This window comes from Pagrus pagrus, assembly GCF_965226575.1.
Source record: "Pagrus pagrus genome assembly, chromosome: 20".
In the NCBI taxonomy this organism is placed as follows: Eukaryota; Metazoa; Chordata; class Actinopteri; order Spariformes; family Sparidae; genus Pagrus; species Pagrus pagrus.
Window position 1 is genome coordinate 12,580,254 of NC_140207.1, and position 20,680 is coordinate 12,600,933.

At 40.1% G+C, this 20,680-nt stretch overlaps 1 protein-coding gene across 1 annotated transcript; it reads right to left on the bottom strand.

Annotated features, from left to right (window-relative positions):
• Positions 1–250: 250 nt before the first annotated feature.
• Positions 251–20,246, bottom strand: cpa6 (carboxypeptidase A6). The gene is made up of 11 exons (XM_084340156.1): positions 19,929–20,246; positions 16,434–16,509; positions 9,385–9,509; positions 6,976–7,090; positions 6,344–6,445; positions 6,153–6,257; positions 4,678–4,788; positions 4,107–4,197; positions 2,455–2,657; positions 2,202–2,286; positions 251–1,409 (listed from the first exon to the last, which is right to left on the bottom strand). Exons 1-11 carry the CDS (start codon positions 20,036–20,038, stop codon positions 1,195–1,197), a joined length of 1,338 nt encoding a protein of 445 aa, XP_084196282.1. The 5' UTR covers positions 20,039–20,246; the 3' UTR covers positions 251–1,194.
• Positions 20,247–20,680: the final 434 nt, after the last annotated feature.

Below are 20,680 nucleotides of genomic sequence, written 5' to 3' on the forward strand. Positions count from 1 at the left end.
AGTTGTGGGAGGCAGAGTTCACTTTAACTTTGGGATGTCTTACGTGTCAGCTTCACCGTTTCTGAATCCATAAATAAGAGCCGAGCTGCAGAATCAGAGTGGAAAAGAAAACGAGGAGGATGTTTAAAAAAAAAAGGTGTCATTTTATATTTAAACAGGTCAGTGAGTTGATCATATTGAAAGCCACGTGACTTAAATAATGTTTATTCTCAAACATACCAATCAAAACATGTACAAAATATGGGCAAAATTGAAAAACTGAACTTTGATTGACTGACAAAGATGAGATTAATGTGACAACATGAACAATTTCTGTTATATAACAACATTTATTCAAGTCAGACATTTCTAAGAGTCTCATATTAAGCACAGAGGTTGTCAATAGTAAACATTTGTGACTCTGTCATTGATCCATACCTGAGTAATGACACAATGAGCTACTGTAGTGACAGGTCATTCTTCCCAAACCTCAGTCTTAAAATCTAACATCTAACAAAAAAAACATCTCAATTTAAACCAAACCAAAGATTGTCAGGTGATCATGTACACCAACAATGTTGCAGTAATAAAGGCATTCATACATTAACATTAAAGTTGAATATCTAATCTGGCACTTGGTAGAACTAATTTCATAAAAAGGAATCAGAATAAAAATAGAGATAGGGTTATATTAATTAAAAACTGTTCTTGTGAAAACATATTTTTGGAAGACATTAAAAACTTTGCTGTTTCTCTTTTTTCTTTAAAAGTGCTGCTGTATCATGACAAGTGCTCACATGACCATGAAAAAGCTTATTCTATGGAAGAGTCTGCATTATTCATTTCTTTGAAAGTGAAGAGGATCATATGCTAGAGATCAAGCTCAGGATACTGCATGGCACACATAAAGACCCACTGACCCTGCAAGATAATCTCTGACACCATATGCAGGATCTTATTGTATACAAAAAGGCTGGTCACTTATAGGTTCTCTGGTTATTAGCACAACAACCCCCACCAATATCAGCTCATATCTTATCACATAATAAGGAAAATAAGGTGAGCAATGTCAAAAACAAGAAAAGCAAATTAAAATTCATGCCTTGCTGGTCCTTGTCAGCTCATCGCCTGATAATATCTGGGAGGAATATTGAATCCCGAAGAGGAATATGAGGTGTTGAGATAAGTTACTGAGAGGGTGGAGCTGCAGTGCGGTCATATATATGGAAATCTGTCCCTGTCTGTCTCGCACTTCTTCAGCAGGCCCGATGCGATGGCTTTCACTGCCCTCATAGTCTCAGTGCAGGTCGGGTTGATCAGGGATTCGGGTAGGAGGAATCCGAAGTATCCCGTATCCCTCAACTCAAATGCGAACGCATACGGAATCCCATTTCTGTAGGCCCAGTCGATAGAGCTGCCGGAGCTGACGTCTGTAAAAAGGTAAAAAAACAGAGTAAGAAAAGCTTGGAACAGTATTTTGTTATTTCATCATTTCAAAATGTAATTCAGTGCCAGTGCCAGAGGTTGATTGCATGTTGAAACACGGCTCAAAATCTGACAGTCAGTGGTGGAAATCAACCAGGTACATTTGCATGAAGAAAAAGTTCACCCAAAAATTTAACTTCAGTCATTAAATTCCCGCCCACATGCCGATGGAAAGTTAGGTATAGTTGCGTAATCCACAAAATATTTCTGGAGCTTCACAGCAAAAAAAGTCGTTGTAGCTTGTTGTAGCTTAAACTGCCAAACAGTATATGCAGTCGTTACAATTAGCTCCACCTAAAGCAAGTACAACATTAAAGTACAGCTTATAGCATCTGATAATATAAAACTGTAACAATTAGGGGCCCAGCAAAAATGAGTACTTTTACTACATTTGAAATTGTTTTGATTCTTTATCTTCTTCACTTCTGAGACCAAGTGGATTAAATTTGAGTGGATCAAAGAAGCATTTCATTCTTACTGGTGTTACTCTTACATCTCTGCATGGACTTCCTCTCAAGGCACACACACAGTACACTGACTGCAAGACTAAATTGATTGGAAACTGGCACTTCTCCCTATTTCATAACATGAAAAAGGATCCATTTTACTCGTAAAAACCACAAATGAGGTTGACAGGAGTGCACAAAACAACAGGTGCAACATCACAAATCATCAATTCTGTTTCGTTTTTCTAAAGCTTGAAGAGAACAAAGAAGTGAAAGTAGAAGAGTACTCACACAGAGTTGTGGAGGCAGGTCCATATCTGTACCTCACTCCATAGGCAGAGTACAGGGCTGTCACCGCATTATGAGCTGCTAGCTCCTAGACAGGGAAGCACAAGGCTGTGTCATCAGTGGTTCTATATGTGTCTTCACAGTAGGATTTAATATAAAGACGTTCCTGTTGGGTAACTCCAACGTAAATAGGCCACTGGAAGGTGATGGCTAAGAATATTATCTTATATAAAGACTTGATTATTGGATGTCTTACCACGCAGTTGAAGTTGGGGATAGTGGCATACTTGTAGGAATAGGGGTACAGCAGCATTTGGGCGTAGGCGTGGATGGATATGTATGCTTTGACACGTTTCTTGTGCTTGCGCAAGAACTTGGCGACGGCCTTGACTTCAGGTTCAGACTCGGGAAAGGGACCACAGTATGTGTCGTCACAGGGATGAGAGGAGGCACCCTCATCTGGAGAAGGAAAAAAGAAAAACATGAATAAGAGATAGTCAGGAGTCAGGCATAAGGACATTGAGAGTGATATTGTGCAGGGGAAACTAATGCAGACACAGATTGAAATCACCACAGTCACATTATGATGCCAAGGATAAGAGAAGCCAAAACCTAAATGCTTTGCAGAAACACTGAACCCAGTGCCAAGAGTGGAAATAAAGCATTCTGGTCACTTTTCATGTGATGTTTGTGGCTCTGACGGTGTGTCCCTCTCTCTAACACACACACAAATAAGCATGTTTGTGCTTTGAACTGTTGCCATCCGTTGTATTGTATGTACCTTTGAATGTTGTAAATGACCTGTTTGACCTGTTCTGAAAGGATTCACTTGCAGCAAAAAAGAGCAAATAATAAAAGATCCTCGTGTGTATTAAAGTTTAATATAAACCTGGACCCTTAGGATAAGGCCGCATGTGCTGTTGTTTCTAATATATTTTCAGTTATTTCAGGAATTGTGTAGAATTAGTGAAGCTTAATCAATTCCCCCGTAACTTCAGTTCTTTTGCAGTGCAGTCCCAAACATTACAGCCTAAAGCATGAGTTCAAGCCAGGCTGAAAGTTATATCATATGTTATATATTACTGTACTTTTTTCCTGTTTCATCACCAAATACACTGTTTTCACTAAAAGCAGGTTCCTTGAAATAAAATCTTTGTAGATTAAGTGCATGAACATGTTTTGGAGGTAACCACAGAACCTTCTTCTGCTGTGCTACTGCAGCATTGCTCCAGAAGATATACATCTTAGTGGCTCGGCAAAAGCATAAAATAGTTTTTTAATCTCTTGCAATGCTTAAATGGAAGGAAAAGTTTCCTCCGACTTTTAAGCTATGGATTAAAGACCTTATACACCATTTGACAATAGAGACAATTTGCTATTCTTTCAAGGGATATGCCCTTTATTGACTTATATTGAAAAATCAGACATTGATATTGCAGTTTTGTATGACTGACCCTATACTAAATATTGTATCGCATCATATCGTATCGCATCGTATGTGATTTATTGCATGTTGTATGACTTCAAATATCAATAAAAAGGCCGCGAGCAAATATTACAATTCTTTAGAGAGGGCAAAACTTCCAAACTTCAAAGCTCAAGTTCTCTGTCTCTTAACTCATGTCACATCTCTGTAGGTCTGTCTGTACCACAAATGTCTCTGCTATATTCTCTGAGCCCTCCTGCAGTGGTGATGATTCAGCAGAAACCCCTTCCTCCCACCTCCCACCAGAGACTAACCGACATCAAACACAGATTGTTGTCACCGCACAAATACTTCATCCCCAGCTTACACTGATTCATAGACAGAAAAGACTACATCAGCAGCAGACTATGACGAGCGTCTCGCCAAGTCGCAGTGTGCGTGTCTCTTGATTTCAGCTGTTAGCTCGGTGTTATCAAACTCACCACACCATTTCACTTTCCAGTTTCTGTTCGCATCCACTCCCCGGCAGTGGAACTTGTGATTTTTGGACCGCGTTTTCCTCCAGAACCGATCCTACAGAGGGAAACAGAGACACTGTCATTGTTTATGTATGTCCACTGACCGCCAGGCTCATCGAACAAATGGAGCTCCCTGACATCTCCAAAATAATCCATCTGTCACTCACTCAGCTCTGCTCTGCTTGGTCTATTACTAAAAGTAGGTATGTAGACAGTAGTTGCGGGGCATTTTTCACAGGCATTATTACCTGTAAGTATACTTCTATAGAGATAAGGGCTGCCTAATGACAAAAACCACCCTGCTATGTCTCTGCTGTGTAGTTTTTCAGTTACTGTATAAATTCTGATCCACTTGGACACAAATTATTCAGAATAGTGCCTTGAAAATATTATAAATCTGTGCACTATTATTAATCTGCATTCATGTACTTGCACCTGTATAAAATAAAGAAAATAAAGCACCAGAATATTGTAGACAAAAATGTCTGAAGGCAGGATTTTTACTGTGTTGTTTGTGTAGAAAGACCTACAGTACCGTGGTCCAGCTGAAATGATATCCATCCACGTTGAAGACAGGCATGATGTAGAAGTTGAGCTGGTTGAGCAGTCGTCTCATCACAGAGTCATACTGGTATGAGTTGATGGCCTTAAATCACAACATGAAACAGTCTATTATAAAACAGTGTATTGTTTGATGACACAGATATTCATTCTTTTGTTACCTTTTGCGTGATTACTGTCACAGTTTACACAACTACAGTAGGTTAATACTCTGACTATAGATGAGGATTGGAGTGAGGAGATCTGGGCACTGGGTTAATACTGCTTAGAGTCAAGGTTAATATCCTTTAAGCCTTATACAAAGATGACACCCTGACCTCCAGTGGCCAACCTGAGTTACTACATTACAATAGTCAAACGTCTTCCCTTGAGATTCTTAATTTTGATGTCATTCTGTTTCTTGCTGATATTTCTCTTATTCGCTCACTTCCTGACCCTTCTTTTTCAATCTTTGAAGAATCCTGCAAGAAAGCTGCAAGCTGGTTATTTTCATTGTCGATAAATCTGTTGATTATTTTCTTGATTAACTTATTAGTTGTTTGGTCTATAAAATATCAGAAAATAGTGAAAAATGTCAATCTGAGTTTCCCAAAGCCCAAGATGACATCCTCAAATATCTTGATTTGCCCACAACCCAAAGATATTCAGTTCACTGTCATAGAGGAGTAAAGAAACCAGAAAATATTCACATTTTCACATTAAGCTCGAATCAAAGAGTTTTGTCATTTTTTCCCCTTAAAAAAATCACTCAAATCGATAAATTGTTTATCAAAATAGTTGGCGATTAGTTTAATATCAGGCAATTAATCAATTGATCGTTGCAGCTCTAAAGAATTCCCTTACTGAGTAATGTCCTACAGTTAATTAACATTTTAGTTTGTCTCTCACTGATGAAGGTTTTAACTAAACCATCACATTAGAGGTCATTTCAAGAAGTGTGCAAACAGAATGACTTGAGGGCGAAACTAATCATTGTTTAATAAATATTACGCTCCAGTAAACCTGAGACAAGCTGAGCATTTTCATAGTACCTGTCAGTTGAGGTTTATCATGCAAGAATTCCTCAAAACAGGCCATGACTCTTGATATTCTAGACTTTCCTTTAATTATCTTTACGTTCTGGCGCTCATTGTGTTGCAAATCCCACTCATCTGGCATCTCAGTAGTAAAAAAATATGCCATTAAAGGTTGTTGCAGTTAATGTTGGGCTCTGGTCTGGTATCGTCTTCCAACTACGACTTTAAGGGCATGATTGAACTTGTGTAAACGTCTGGGTTGTGCTCAACATCTGAATGATGAAGGGTAATCTTAAGTATTTGCGTAACTGCACATGACAAGTGAACAGATGTTCATTTTGTTGAAGACACCAAAGACCAATCATTACAGACTGCTTGCTACAGTTTATGGAAACATTAAGTTAAAATTATAATACTTTAAAAACAACACTACCTCTTTGACAAACCACTGGCAGAAGGCAGGTCCGATCCACTCCCTGGCATGGACACCACAGTCGATCCACACGGCTTTCTTCTGATGTCGACTTCTCTTCCCTATCTGACAGGAGACGAGCAGAATATTTTGAGCGTGCCGCAGCCTGCGTGTCACTTTTTCACGTGCGTGTCTCGTGCTTTCTCTCCTACCTGAAGCACATAGAGCGGCCTTCCCTCGTACGACTTCCCGATGGAGAACATGTCGACCAGGTGGGATTGAGTTCTGTTCATCTCAAACATCCAGCTCTGGATCTTAAGAACAGAAAATAATGTAGAAGAGAGTGTTATTCGAGGCTGTGTTTGCAAACTTTTTCTAGAGTAAACAGGGAAAAAATGAAGGTTGATTTAATGCGAATTGCATTTTTAAGGCCATCAAAAGTAATTCCAAAGCTTGAGTGAAAAGATATATGTATGCATGTACTGTACAGGCACACATATGCATGCATATTAAGTATGTGTTTTTTAGCGAAGGAGGGGATCAAAGCTCACAGTACTAAAGATTTGTGTGTGTTGAATTCACGCTGCTTCATCGGGCCTGGCAGACTCATGAAGCAGGAGCCTGATCCGAGTTGGGAAAATAAACACTCTAAAGCTGTGAAGTGTCGTCTCTGTGTGTGAGAGAGAGCACAAGGCGGTGGGAGAGAGACCTGTGGAATGGGGTAATTGGGAGTTTGAGAGCGCCTCAGAGAGCGTGTTTGTTTACTCTGTGTGTGCATCAGATTAGGACGCAGTGAGGAGAGTGAGAGACAGGCGGGCGGGTAGATGGTGGGTTTCACATCTACCTCTTCCAGAGAGTGGTAAACCTCGTAGTCATACTGAGACTCTGACCTCCGCTTGCGAGAGGAGCGATATCCCGTCTGCTTTTCAATTTCCTTCTGTAGATTGGAGATAAACACCCTGTGGATAGAGGAGAGGAAGTTAGACAGACACATAATAGACATAATAGCCAACAATTGTAACAACCTTAATAGTAAGATTGAAACAGATGAGTACAGTCATTGACAAGCTTGTTTACCCTCAGGAATACTTTATTTTAATATTAGGATACTTTTCATTATTTCTGCTTTTGTACATATATTGGTACCCATTTTTCAAAAACAGATACTTTTTTTAAAAAGCTTTTTAAGCTGTAAATACTGTGTTTTTATTGGTCAATAAATTATGTGATACTGCTTTGTAGCTCAGGCTAACCATAATTAACAAATGGTACATTTCTAGTTAATTAAACTTTAGTAAATGGTTATTTCACTGTTAAAAAAAACAATGAAATGCTTTATAAACCATTTACTAAGCAATGTCAAGGTTTATAAACATCAGTTGTATCTTTATAATGCCCATCAAAATAACATTTATAGATGAACTACTCAGTATTTATTAGTCATTTACAAAGTATTACAACATCAGTTGCAACTTTACAATAAACGATTGCTGAATAAATGTTTTTTTAAAGCATTTCATTGTTTTTTAACAGTTAAATACCTATCAGCTAACATTTAATTGACTATAAGTTTACAATTTATTAATGGTTATTATAACGTGTTACCAACTTACTTACTTACTTATCCCTGACTGAGTGAACCAATAAGAAAAAGGCGAATGTAATAATAAACCATCATGCCTGACGTTCTTTTTAATGTTATTTAACAATAATCAAGCAATTTTTAATGATTTTACATGTTTCCCAAGGACTATAAATACTATTAAAACTAAGACAAATATGATTGAGGTGAAGGCAGGCGGTGGTTTTCCAAAAGAAAAAGAAAAAGAAAAAGCTTTCTGAGGAAATGTCCACAAACCAAAGACATTCAGTTGACAAAGATATACATGATATGCCAAAAAAGCAGCAAATGTTAACATTTGAAAATCTGTAAACACAAATGCAACTATTTTTGAGAAATGACCAATACGATTAACAAAAACTTTGGTCACGTTACATGTGTGTTTTGCCAACATGGCAACCTAAATGTTGTAACTCTTCCTATGAATAACCAATTACTAATTACTGGTCATCAACAAAGCCGTCACTGTAGTTATAATTTACAAACCCTTCACAAATACGGTTGATTGGAGTGCGGTACCCCTAGCTACTGTATCATAAAACCTGTAAACAGCATGTCAAATGACTGCAGATTGGGCCTGCGATGCAGCTGTAACTAAATTTCTATTGATGTTACATTTCTTGTGGTTTCTTAGAGGGTGACAGGTTTGTGCCTCTGAGAACATACCATTTGCAGATATTCCCATTAAATCACGTTACAGTATGTGAAGTACATAATATAGCTGACGGGTGTTGAGGGCATGTATGAAGTGGTGGATCAGGGGTTCTGGATTTATTGTTGACTCATTCCTGACACCAATTATGTAACTGCGCTCACTCATCTGCTTGTTTTCCAGCATCCGAACCCGTTTTCTACATCAGCACTCACCCTGTTGATACTAATTATACCTCTGCTGAATTGTGACCATGATTATCATTGACTATCTATTTATAGACTGCTCTTGGGTCTGATCAGAACCGATGCCTCCTCACTTCTTCACTTCCCACTCCAACCTACAACAGACGATGTGATCTGATTTTATAGCAGCTACGTGGGAAGCCAGAAGTACACTTCCTCACGCGGTCCTTATATATACATCTCTAAACACGACTTCCTCAATAACACTAAAAAACATGGATTATGTCCCTGAAAATAAAATGAGATCTTTGACACCAAACCACGTACAGATGACAAATTATTCTCTCAGTCAATCAACACAGAGTAGAAAAAACCCTCATCCTCAGATCTGCAGTTCCTCCCTCAGGACGGAGACGACAATGGAATTCTTTCTCGCTGCGGCTGCTTTGATAAACCTCCATCATTTCAACGTTAATTTTGAGGAGGGATGGGGGCCGAGAGATGAAAGGGCTGCTTTTGGGAGCAGATTGGGAAAGGGGCTCTGATGTACTGGGTGTGTGTTTGTGTGCGTCCCAGCTCTGAGGAAGGTCCTTTGCATGCAAACTAAGGCAGACTCGGCATGTGCAAATCATATATTCTCAGCTGGGGAAAGCTGTGTTATTGCAACGGCCTTCGAATAACAGATGTGTCTCGGGGTGTTGACGCTCTCCTAACAAGATTACAAGATGTGTGAGACAGCATGCATGCGAACTGTGGTGTGTCTGACGTTACGCCTGGTGGTCACTGCAGCCTTACCCATAATCGATACGTTGATGCTTTAAGCGAGCATGTAAACCTCGCGTGTCATTGCGTTTCACGTGGACGTCCACAGTGGCATTTTTACAGATTAGAGAAGCGGTGTTGGGCTGCCAGAAGTCCACCTACAGGAAAAGAACAAACACATTAGATAAGGTGTATGACCTGTATTCATGGAGTTTTAAAGGGGAATTAAAGGGGACTGTTGGGCCTTAGAGGAGGTATGTGCTCAACTGAGTGCCATTCTAGTTTTAATATTTTTCTTGTGGGGCAAGTGATTACTGTGGCACCACAAACTAAGTTGGTGGTATGTTGTGACTGAATGAATCCAACTGATTCCAGTAACAATGAATTTTATAATGGCGAGGGTTGCATCAGTATGAAAATTGATATTTATCATACCATGTGCATTTGCTTATGTACAGTATTGAATTATTCTGTGTTTGTGTTATTAAAAATATTGAATTCTACCTCTGCTTCCCCTGTTTCCATTCCTTTAACGGCCATTGTAATAGATAATACAGTACTAAATAATAATAGTTACTGAGTAATACTGTATAACGTGATATAATAAAAGTGATATTCTCTGAGAGAGTTATGACAACCTCCGACTGTTGAAACCCTACTAATGATGGTAATGAATGTGGATCTCTTATGTTTTTCTGATACCAGATCCACTTAACAAGGTCTGCATTGGCTTTATTTTCACAGCAAAAACCACAGTGGAAATAAGTTTGGGACGAAACTTTCTCATCACATACATTTGCATTGTAGATGTGGGTTATCTTCTTATGTCTGCCTTTTCATACTGTCAACTGAACTATACTGAACTAACTAAACTTAAGGGTTTTAAAGCACATGTTTCAGAAAAAGGACTGTTTCCTTATCTGATCTAAGTGTTTAAAATAGCCCCAGACATTCGGTGATCATGACCAAATTGTTTTGGTCGGACCAGGACAGTTTAACATTCCTCCCGTCTCTACCTTCAAGCGATGGACTGAATCAGGGGAATTCTGATGACTGTACAGAGTTAATGGGGCAAAACACACTCTGCCGTGTCCCATTAACAACCTGCAGCGAACGACTCTCCCTCTGCTTCCCTCTCTACTGTTTGACCTCATATTAGCAACAGGAATCCTGTCCTTCAGCGGCTGTTATCAAGCCCTGATAGCTGGTTGTGTTAGCTTTAGCTGAGACAGACGCCCATTGGCCGTGCTAGCCAGCTATATAAACACAGACACCATGTGGTAACTGATAAAATAACAGAGAGACGGAGAGAAACTAAAAGAAGGAGAAATTCTGAGCAAATAGGAGAGCACTGATCTACGGATGATGCGCACAGTAGTGTTTCTGTGCTTTGCAGACGCGAGTGAACGTCTTCAGCTGGCTTTCATTTGCTCTATAGCATGGGGGCACAGACGCGCAGGCTGGCACACATGCTTGTTAATGTGTCAATTGGTTTAATGGTTTACAGAGTGCATACCAGATTAATTTAACTTTGTTTAGAGCCAGAGGGGTCGAAAAATCCTGTGCAGGAATGCTCGGTGCCCTCCAGTATAAACTGCTCTGCGCTTTTATGGCGTTTCCAAATGGTTAAGTACCACAAATGTTTCTGCACTGCTCCTCTGTTAGTCAAACAAATCCAAAACACATACGCCTGAAATGCACTTAAATAAATATCCCTGATCAGATAACGCAACTCGGCACAAACAGTCCTCTCATTTTAACATTTTATAGCTGAATTTATGAGCCTGAAAGATGCATTCTTTGTCTGCTTTATAAATCTTCTGTCTCCTGATTTTTTTTTATGTGTTTTTTTTTCTCTTTTTTTTTGTGTGTGTGTCTGTTTATACACGCCGTCTATAAATTGAATTTGGGTTGTTTTGGTTGATGTAAGACTAGCGTGGGCAGGACAAGAAAGGAAAAGTTATAGTTCAATAAAAAAGAGCTGGCTTTCCTCGAGGCAGATGAGGTGAAGCTGCAACTTGACTTATAAACAGTCAAGTAAAATAAAACAAGATAAACACAGTTGTTAGTGAGTAGTTTCTATGGCCTAAATAGGTCACTGTCTTGAGAGTTAGATGAGAACATCGATATCACTCCAATACACAGTAAATATGTATCTGCAGCCATTAGCTACAGATTTAGCTTAGCTTAGCATAACTGGAAACAGGTGGAAACAGCTAGCCTGTCTCCATTCCAATACTAACACCTCTGAAGCTTGCTACTTAACACTTGTTTGTTGACTCTTTACAAAAAGAACTAGCTGTGGGTGATTTATATGCTGGATTATATTAATTTCTTGGCTGAGTGCAGTGACTTCCTAAAGTTCAGTTGAGACCCCAGGAAGTTTCCGGTCCTCAAGATAGCTGGTAAGCTATACTTATACTTTATACTTTTTATATACTTATCGGACTTTCAGAAAGAGAGAAAAACAGGTGCACGCTGTAGTTGACTTTACTTTAAAGAAGTCAGGAAACAGATTACCTCAGAATTACCAAGTAAAGTACAGTAGACTATTACATTTAAGTTGTATGAGCTAAAAAGTTTGAACAACTTGAAATTGTTAGTGTACTTTACTTAGTAATTTTGAGGTTATCGGTAAGAAAGCAGTCAGATTTTACAGCGTATTCTCTCAAAATGTCAAAGTATCCAATGCTGTCGAAGCAGAGTTAAAGGCAGATTTTATAAAATATCTCATGTCTTTGGATCTTTTATTGTTTGTTTTCAGTCAAAACTGAATCAAATCAACCAAACCAACCAAAAAACGTAATCATTAGTTTACTTCACTTGGTAATTTTAAGGTAATCGATGAAGTGTTTTTAAAATTTACAGTGTAGGATCATCTGTCATGCATTAAGTAAGACGTGAGGATGAATTGATTAAAGAGGAAATCCAGCCTATCCAAAAATGTAACATGTATAACTCAGTTTAATTGTTGTGAAGTATTTCATCAAGACAAAGAACAGCCTGTCTAACCCCCAACAGCGAGAAAGACGTCATAAAATGATGTCATAATAGACAATGGTGAAACTCCTCCATAGTGAAATAAATCATGGGACGCAATGACAGCAGCAGTGGTGATTTAACGAAGATACCAGTACATCTGTTTCACAGATTTGATGTCTGGAATATCTCAAACGAAACCTCTGTGATGCAAGACAGAGACAGAGTGAAAAATACTGTGTCACTGCTCCCCTCCAACAACATGGACCTGTGGAGATTTCTATTCATTTCAGTTTATCCTCTGGAATAATTATCTGATTAAACGATCAGTTGATTGACAGAGAGAGTGATTAGCTGCTTCTTTATTGTGAGGACTTTCTTTTCAGCTGAAAACTTTTGGGTTTTGCCGTGTTTGTCAGGCGAAGCGAGAAATCTAAAACTATCGCCTCAGTTTTTAGGAAATTATCAAGTTAACAAGGCAATATCTTATGTTTCATGTCAGGTATGGTCATAAAAATGTTCTCAAGGAGCTGAAGTAGTAATGATGCACAAAAGTAATTATTAACTTTTTATGAAAATCCAAACATGCAGAAATATCTTATCTGGACGATGCATTACTTTGGTGAAGTGTTTGCTTTACTGGGTGCATTCAGGAGCTGTTGTGTTTCTTTTCTAGGCTGCTCAGAGTTCACCTGTCAGTCAAACAGGTGAAGTATAGTTGACTTTAAACTTGTATTAGCCAAAAGGCAAATCGTTTCTGCAGGTCAGACCCTGATCGATCACAGTGGCTTTCATGGCTCGTCATATTTACCATTTATGTCGCTTCAAACCTTACGAAGGTAAAGGCCTGGGATATTTCCAGAGCCATCTTAGCCTCTTCTTTTTGTTTAGGAAGAGCTTCCTCCATCATACGCAGTTTCTCTTGCAGCTTCTGAGTTTGAGCCTTCTCAAACACAAGATCTTGCTCAAGCTGTTCGGCCTTGCTCTTGGAGGTCTGCTGCTCAAGGTCAGCTTCAGTGGTCCACAGCGTCTCAGAGAGAGCTCTGAGTTGTGAACTCAGATCCTCTTTGTCTGCCTTCATTTTGTCCAGTTTGACTTGATGGTCTTTGCTGATGGACGTTTGCTGCTTGAGGTCATCGTCATTTTTCCAAAGTGTCTCACAGAGCACAGTGAGCTGTGATTTCATGTCTTCAATCTCCACTGAGGAGTCGACATTGGCATGAGCATCAACCAGCTGTGCTTTCAGGGAGTGAATCTCCTTCTCCATCATCTCTCTCTCATGGCTCCACTTTTTATCTTCTTGGAGCTGACTGAATATTAAAGCCAGCGTCTCCTCGTGGATGACCGAGTAGACTCTCCCCTTAGATCCACATAGTGTGAGCTTGGACTCGATGTCCTTCAGCATACTGTACACCTTGTGCTCTCCTGGGGAGGAGGGAGCTGGAAAGGAAATGAAGCTTCAACCTCCTTGGACATGTTTGTCATGTCGTCCAGCTGTGTCTCCTGTTGGACCTCTGTGTTTTTTCTCTGTCTTCTTTGGTTTCTCTTACCAGTAGTACCTTCCATTCCAGCATATTTAAGTTTATTTCATCACTGGTTGCTTGAAATTTTGACACAAAAAACAGGAATTTTTACTGCAAATGAATATCAGTCCCAAATATCAGTCTCCTTGATTGCTAATAATCAGCATCGGTATCATATCAGCCCTGATAAGGCCGTATCAGTCAACCCCTACTACAGTTTATCCTAAACTGTTGTTGCTGCTTCTGGAAATGCAGAGCAGTTCATCTACCAGAGGATTTTTACTGGAAGTGACACACACACCACCAGGTGTTTGGAACAGCAAACGTGAAATATTTCGTCAGTATAACTTAGCTGTTGTCAGCCATCGAGCAAAGCCAAACAAAATGTAAAAATCTTGCATTATGGCTTGGAGAAATTTGTAATTTTGTTGTTGATGGATCCGATTCTTGATTCTGCATTCTGTAGTTCACAGTGGTTGTTTATTATTTGACCTCACGCCTCGCCTGGGGCTGAAAGGTTTGACTCTGGCACTGGAGGCATGGCACTGTGGCTAAGCCACTGAAAACACAGCTAAGTCCACAGCTGTCCAAACAGTACAGTGCCACTGCCTCGGCTGGCCTTGGAGCACTGTGTCCGCTGCCCTTACATACATAAAGCTTCGGCTAGGTCCTGACCAGCGGCCTGGCTCTGTCCTGTTCTCCCTCACCACAAATCACAAACATTTACTGAACCCTCTTTTGCCCTCTTCTGTTCTTTCTCCGCTGTATTGGTTCTGGACGACTAAATGACAGGCTGACCTGAACCTAAACAGATTTCATGTATGCAGATGAGGTATCTGGCTGCACAAACACAACCCAAGCAGACCAAACTTGAGTAAAAAAAGGCCACACTGCCACATGGCTGTAGAAATTCTGACACTGAAATCTCCACAACCCTCCAAAAGAAAGTCTTGAAAATATTTTCATTGGATTTTTCATATTTTTTTTATTCATTCAACTGTACAATGACGTAGCCCTTTGCTCTGAAGATAAACATATCCACATAAACTCCATAAAACTAACTTAAATCTAACTAAAACAAGCTTTGTCTCTATTTTCCATCTAATTAGAAACAGGAAACTCCCTTGGTGTAGTGTGAGATGCTAATAAAAAACTAATAGTCTGTGAGATTGCAAAATGAAATCTCTGCAAATGCTTGTAAGCAGGCTTTGTGTTGAGATTACTTTAGCAGACAAAAAGCATTTCCTTTTCATTTTTAAACATGAGAGCTAAGTTTTTTGTCTCCAACCCTTCCTCGAAATGTCGTATTTGCAATTCTGAAGAAATCCTGAATTCTTTATCTTTTCAGCGATTTTTAAATCAAATTATATATTAAAATAATCGGACCCAATAATCGTTAACCAGTATGTACAGTATGGTACAGTACATACTTGTAAATATAAGTATAATTTACTTTTACTAATACATTTATTGACAGAGAATTTCTTTTAATTCATTTATAATTAGATACTTAAAGACTTTTACTCAAGTATTATTCTTGTGACTTTTACTTTTACCAAAGTAATATTTCAATACAATATCTATACTTTAACCGTCTTTTTGATACATTTAACAAAACCGACTACGCTATAACTGAGTAACTGATGCAATGTGTCAGGATATATTCATTATTCCATTATGGCGTATTATTGACATTGAGGGATTTACCAATAAAATCACTGAATCATTTCTGTTTGTCACATATTTTCTTATCAAGATCAATTTTCATCGAAAGTCAGATACACTAGACCAGGACTGGTTATGAATGGAAAATGTTCACTGGCAAAAAAACTAATATTCACAAATACGCTTTGGTCTTTCATAAACACTGTCAACGCTGCAGAGGAATAATAAACCTGGCAAAGCCGATTTTTAAATGAATCAACTGCTCAATCAATTATTCAGAGTAGGTCTTTGACTGTTTGCAGAGCAAGTCTATAATTGCATCATGCTTTTTATGCTTTACAAACCATCTTCGCTATGTATTTGCAAACCAAAGCAATGTGCAGAGGAAGGTCAGCCACGCTCCTGAGGCTGATCGGTAATCACTCCCAAATGTGTTTGGGAAAAGAGGCAAGGCATTCGCGTCCTCCAGGGCTTCCCCGCTAATTTAGATATCTTTGAAACACATGTTCATATAATTTCTAAACACTCAGCATCATTATGGAGAAATGTTTTGTATTTCCCTCACATTCTTCTCTCCGGGGTTTCTCACTGAAACGAATACAGAGCATCCTATCAACTCTATCTCGGTCTTTCAGACAGGGAATATGTCCCGACTGTGACAGATGACCGCACTCGGCTGCTCTGTTCCGCCTATCGCTGTCCCCAGCCTACTGTCACATCACCCCCTCTTTACCACCGGCGTCACGCTTCACTCTGTCTGTTCAAGTGTCACAGAAAGACCGCTGGGGAATTATAGGCTGGTGTGAGCGGAATAATAACAGATATTTCATTTCAATATATCAAGTGGAGAAGTAAAAACACTTCAACACCAACAAAAAACAAGCAGGGGAATAAAAAGAGAAAATACGAGCCAACCTTCATATGTCCCAGGATATTCTTGAGCACTTGGACCTCCTCGTCATTGCTCGGAGTTATCCTGAAGACTTGATCACTGCAAAAACAAACAGGGCTCCTCTCAGTGTCAGCTTACAACAAGGATCAAAGTGCCCTAAAGGGGTTTATTACACCAATAAAAATCACTGCAACAGTGCAGGGATCCATTTCATAATCTTCAAAACATTTGGGAGCATGAAGTCACAGGTAATGCAAGCCCCTTTTGTGCTGATTGAAGGTGACACTTATACACAATAATAGCAGATGTTTGATGTTGAAATGGGTGGTTCCTCTATCCTATAGATGACAGGGTCAAACCCCAGTCAGACAATCTGTGTGAGGCATCATTATAGGATTATATTTCATTGGCAGCACCTGGAACTCTCTTTTGGCATGTACAGTAGCAGAAGCAGTTTCACATTCTGATCCTGTTAGTACATCAACAGCACACTGATATGTGCTGGAGATAGACGTGTTAATACACAGACAATAAATCACTCATGAATGTAATACTGTAATGGGAAGGCTGAAACACTGAACAAGGTGTTTGGCTGGTTTAAACTGTAAATAGATGGTCATCCATTACTGTTTATTTGGCGGAAATTCATGACAAGATGAAGCTTTAAATGCAGCTGTAAAGTATTAAAGGGACAAGTTCACCCAAAAATTGAAATTCAGTCATTATCTACGCACTCTCATGCCGATTGGAAAGTGAGGTGAAGTTTCGTAGTCCACAAAACATTTCTGGAGCTTCACTGCAGTGCAGCATTCTCGTAAACAACGTAGACGGGGGACATAAAAACGCTCCATACAGCCCGCTTGGTGTAATCCAACTCCCTGAAAAACCTAGAGACTGATTAAAAATGATGTTATTTACACCCATGAACAGATGCACACACTTCAGACAGGGCTGCTAATGCTTTTAGCTTAGCAGCTACAGTAAAGATTTTGGGTTTAAAAGAGGGCGTGAGTGACGTTTTTGCAAATATATTTGGGCTCTCTGGGGCTTCCGTAGACTTGGATTACACAAAACAAACTGTATGGAGCCATTTTATGGGGTTTTTTTTGTGTCCCCATCTACTTCAGTTGTTTAAGATAATGTTTTGTGGACTACAAAACTTCCCTTTACTTTCTGTCGGCATGGAAGTGACTGGAGAATGACAGAATTTTCATTCTTGGCTGAACTTACCCTTTAAACAGCTGTGGTCGGATTAAAACGACCGCTGCTTTTTGCTGATTTTGACTCCTTAATTCAATTTTGTTCATCAAGAATCGAGAAGAATTTCATTTTAGTCAACAGCAGAAAAAAGTGAATTTGATTGTTTTAAAATATTTTGGTTAAATTGAGTTATAATTCATTTTTACACTCATTAAACAGTAATATTATTCATCACGTATTGGTCTTGGCACTAGCGGAAACAAAAACAGGCAGCAGATAAAGAAGCTCGAGCCTGTCTCACTCAATCTGCAAACCACATCTTTCGTATCGCCTTGCTACAAAACAAAGACACCCTTTATCCTCATCATGAATCTCACATATTATTGCTCTTACTCTGCAGATCACAGTTCTTGAGGTTAGAGCTAACACACCAATAATTCATTACATCATTCTTAATTATAGACTCTCTGTGACTGCTGAGTTACCTGCCAGGTTACATACGTGTCCACTTTCATGTCTTCTTTTTATAAACCCTCTTTCTTCCTCTCTAACGTTTTTCAAAGAGCTTTTTTACAATGTGCCACACAGGAAGCTGGGCCCCCCTAAACAAAGATGGCAGCAGGCTACTCTGAGGTCTGAGGAACAAAAGGGTCCCGGGGTGTCCCACATGAACGGCCACCCCATTTCAGTGACCGCAACACGCTGCCAGAAAACAGGCCCGGTTCACAGGAGACGGTCTTCAAAGCGAACAGGCGGTCAGTAATATTGGGGAAACTGATTGAAACTAAGGCAGACAGACTTGTTTCAAACTTCAAAAACAACCTTAAAGCATATTCTATTATTATAGTTTATTCTCTCTGTCTGAAACATCAGAGAAATATGTGATTTAGTCAGGCTTGTGTTTTCTGTTTTCACCAGTCTCGGAGAAATAAGTGGCACCCCAGAGCTCCACTTTAGTCCAAAATGATCCTTTTCTTCATCTTTCATAGATGACGGACTGTTTTTGTTGCAGCCTTGGCCGGGCAGAGGGCTGCGGGGCTTTGTGAGCTAAGGCTGTCCTTAAGTTGTCAGTCTGTTGATTCCCACAGCAGTGCTCTCTCTGGGATGGAAGCAATTTGCTTTTAAGATCCAGCGCTCGCAGACGTTGACTCTGTCTTGATACTAAAACACAGTACACCCATCAAATACTCCGTTTTCCAATATTCAGTAATGCCAAGGTGCCCTGTTAAAGGTGCATTATGTCATTTTGGGGAAGAAATTGTAAGAGGAAGATCTTCACTGACTGATGTTTTATGCCTAAAATAACTAAATAAACAAACTCTCTTTGTTTTCATGACTGAATAAACTGACAAACAAACTGACCTTAAAGGACAACATAATTTCATGTTTTACTTTGTTTATATGTGGCGGACCCTGCCACCTTTCTAGCTTCAAACAGTGTTCTGGGGACCTTATTTTCCTCTGAGAACAGCTTGTTTATTCAGTTAGAGAAGAAAAATAATACCCCATCCCTGATTTCTGAGACAAACCCGCCCCCCCGTCACGCTACATAGTGGGATTTCGGTGCCAAATCAGAAGTGGTGTGAGCTCCACAAGTTTTGGAGCACATCCAACATGTATGTTATTTGAGACACACGAGGAGGGGGGGTTTCCAGCAGAGGTGGTCTCCCTACATTGAAGGCTCTTTTGAAAAACAGACCATAAACCCTTACATGCCCAAATCATGCCTTCCATAGCTGCTGTATGTTTACCCAAATTACTATACACGCTCAGCCCCAGATGGTCCCATTGTAGACCATCTATTTGTCCATACATCCCAAGCTCAAGGAGGAAAGCGCCCCACATTCAGCCTCATAAACTGCCATTCCAGGACAAAAATGACTGTTATGACAAATTTGCTCTCTCTTGTGATTACAGAAGCACATGGCTACAGGAACAGACTCAGTAGTCACTGCCATCCTACAGCTATAATTTTTGAAATGAATACTTTGAGCAGTTTGACAGGCTACTGTTGCTGCAAGCATCCCCATCTGAGCCTATCATGAGCCATCCGAGTGTCTCTCTCTCTCTCTTTCTCTGCTGCACACCACAACAGACGCAGTCTTATCCAAACTGCCATCAGACACTGACTAAAAAACATTATATTATGTCTCAAACTGGATGAAGAAGATGGTGAGCATAAAGACTTTCTTTGTTCCGTCTCTCAACACAAGATAAAGCCCGTCTCTTGATGTGGAGCCTGCAGGAAACTTCTCCTCTCTCGTGCGCTTTTTGAGCCCCACGGATGAACATGAATGGGGGGGGGGGTCTTTACTCACCCTGCGTAGCGGTTGTTGTACAGATAGGCACCGACGGGACATAGCACGTTGCTGCAGATTATCACACAAGCCAGTAAAACGGAGGCGCGAAATGCGCTCCCGTGGTCCATCCTCGTCCGTGCAGATCAGAGACAGACGGGGGGGGGGGATACCGATCGGCCTCCTCTGCAGGATGCACGCCGATTTATCAGCACAGAAATGTGATTCAGCTCAAAGGACTCGGGCCGGCGCACCATCAGCAGATTGGCAAAGAAGTCGCCGCTCCAGTCGCGCCGCGCTCTCCGCTCCCTCTGACACAGAAGGTGCAAAAGGTGCGAAAGTCGGTCATCTGGCACAGGGGAAGCATTTACCACCTCTTTGAAGCTCTGGAGGGAAATTGCAGGGTAGCAGCTCGTTTTAAAGTGAGGAGGACCTGAGTCACGTGGGCCGGTGTCGGCGAAGTTGGTAACTGGATCCCTGATCACTGGTGCGCGCTGTGTGTGTGTGTGTGTGTGTGTGTGTGTGTGTGTGTGTGTGTGTGTGTGTGTGTGTGTGTGTGTGTGTGTGCGTGCGCGCGCGAGAGAGAGAGAGCTCAGAGCATGCATTCACCAAAAAGTGATTTTTAAAATGTTACATTATGTGTTCCTCCACATCCAAAGCGATGCATAAAGTCATGAAGTGTATCAAGTATCATCTTTATCACTCCAGAGGAACAACAGGCTCATTCTTCTGCTGAGCTCAGCTCAGGTCCTTTGAAGAAGACACACTGCTTT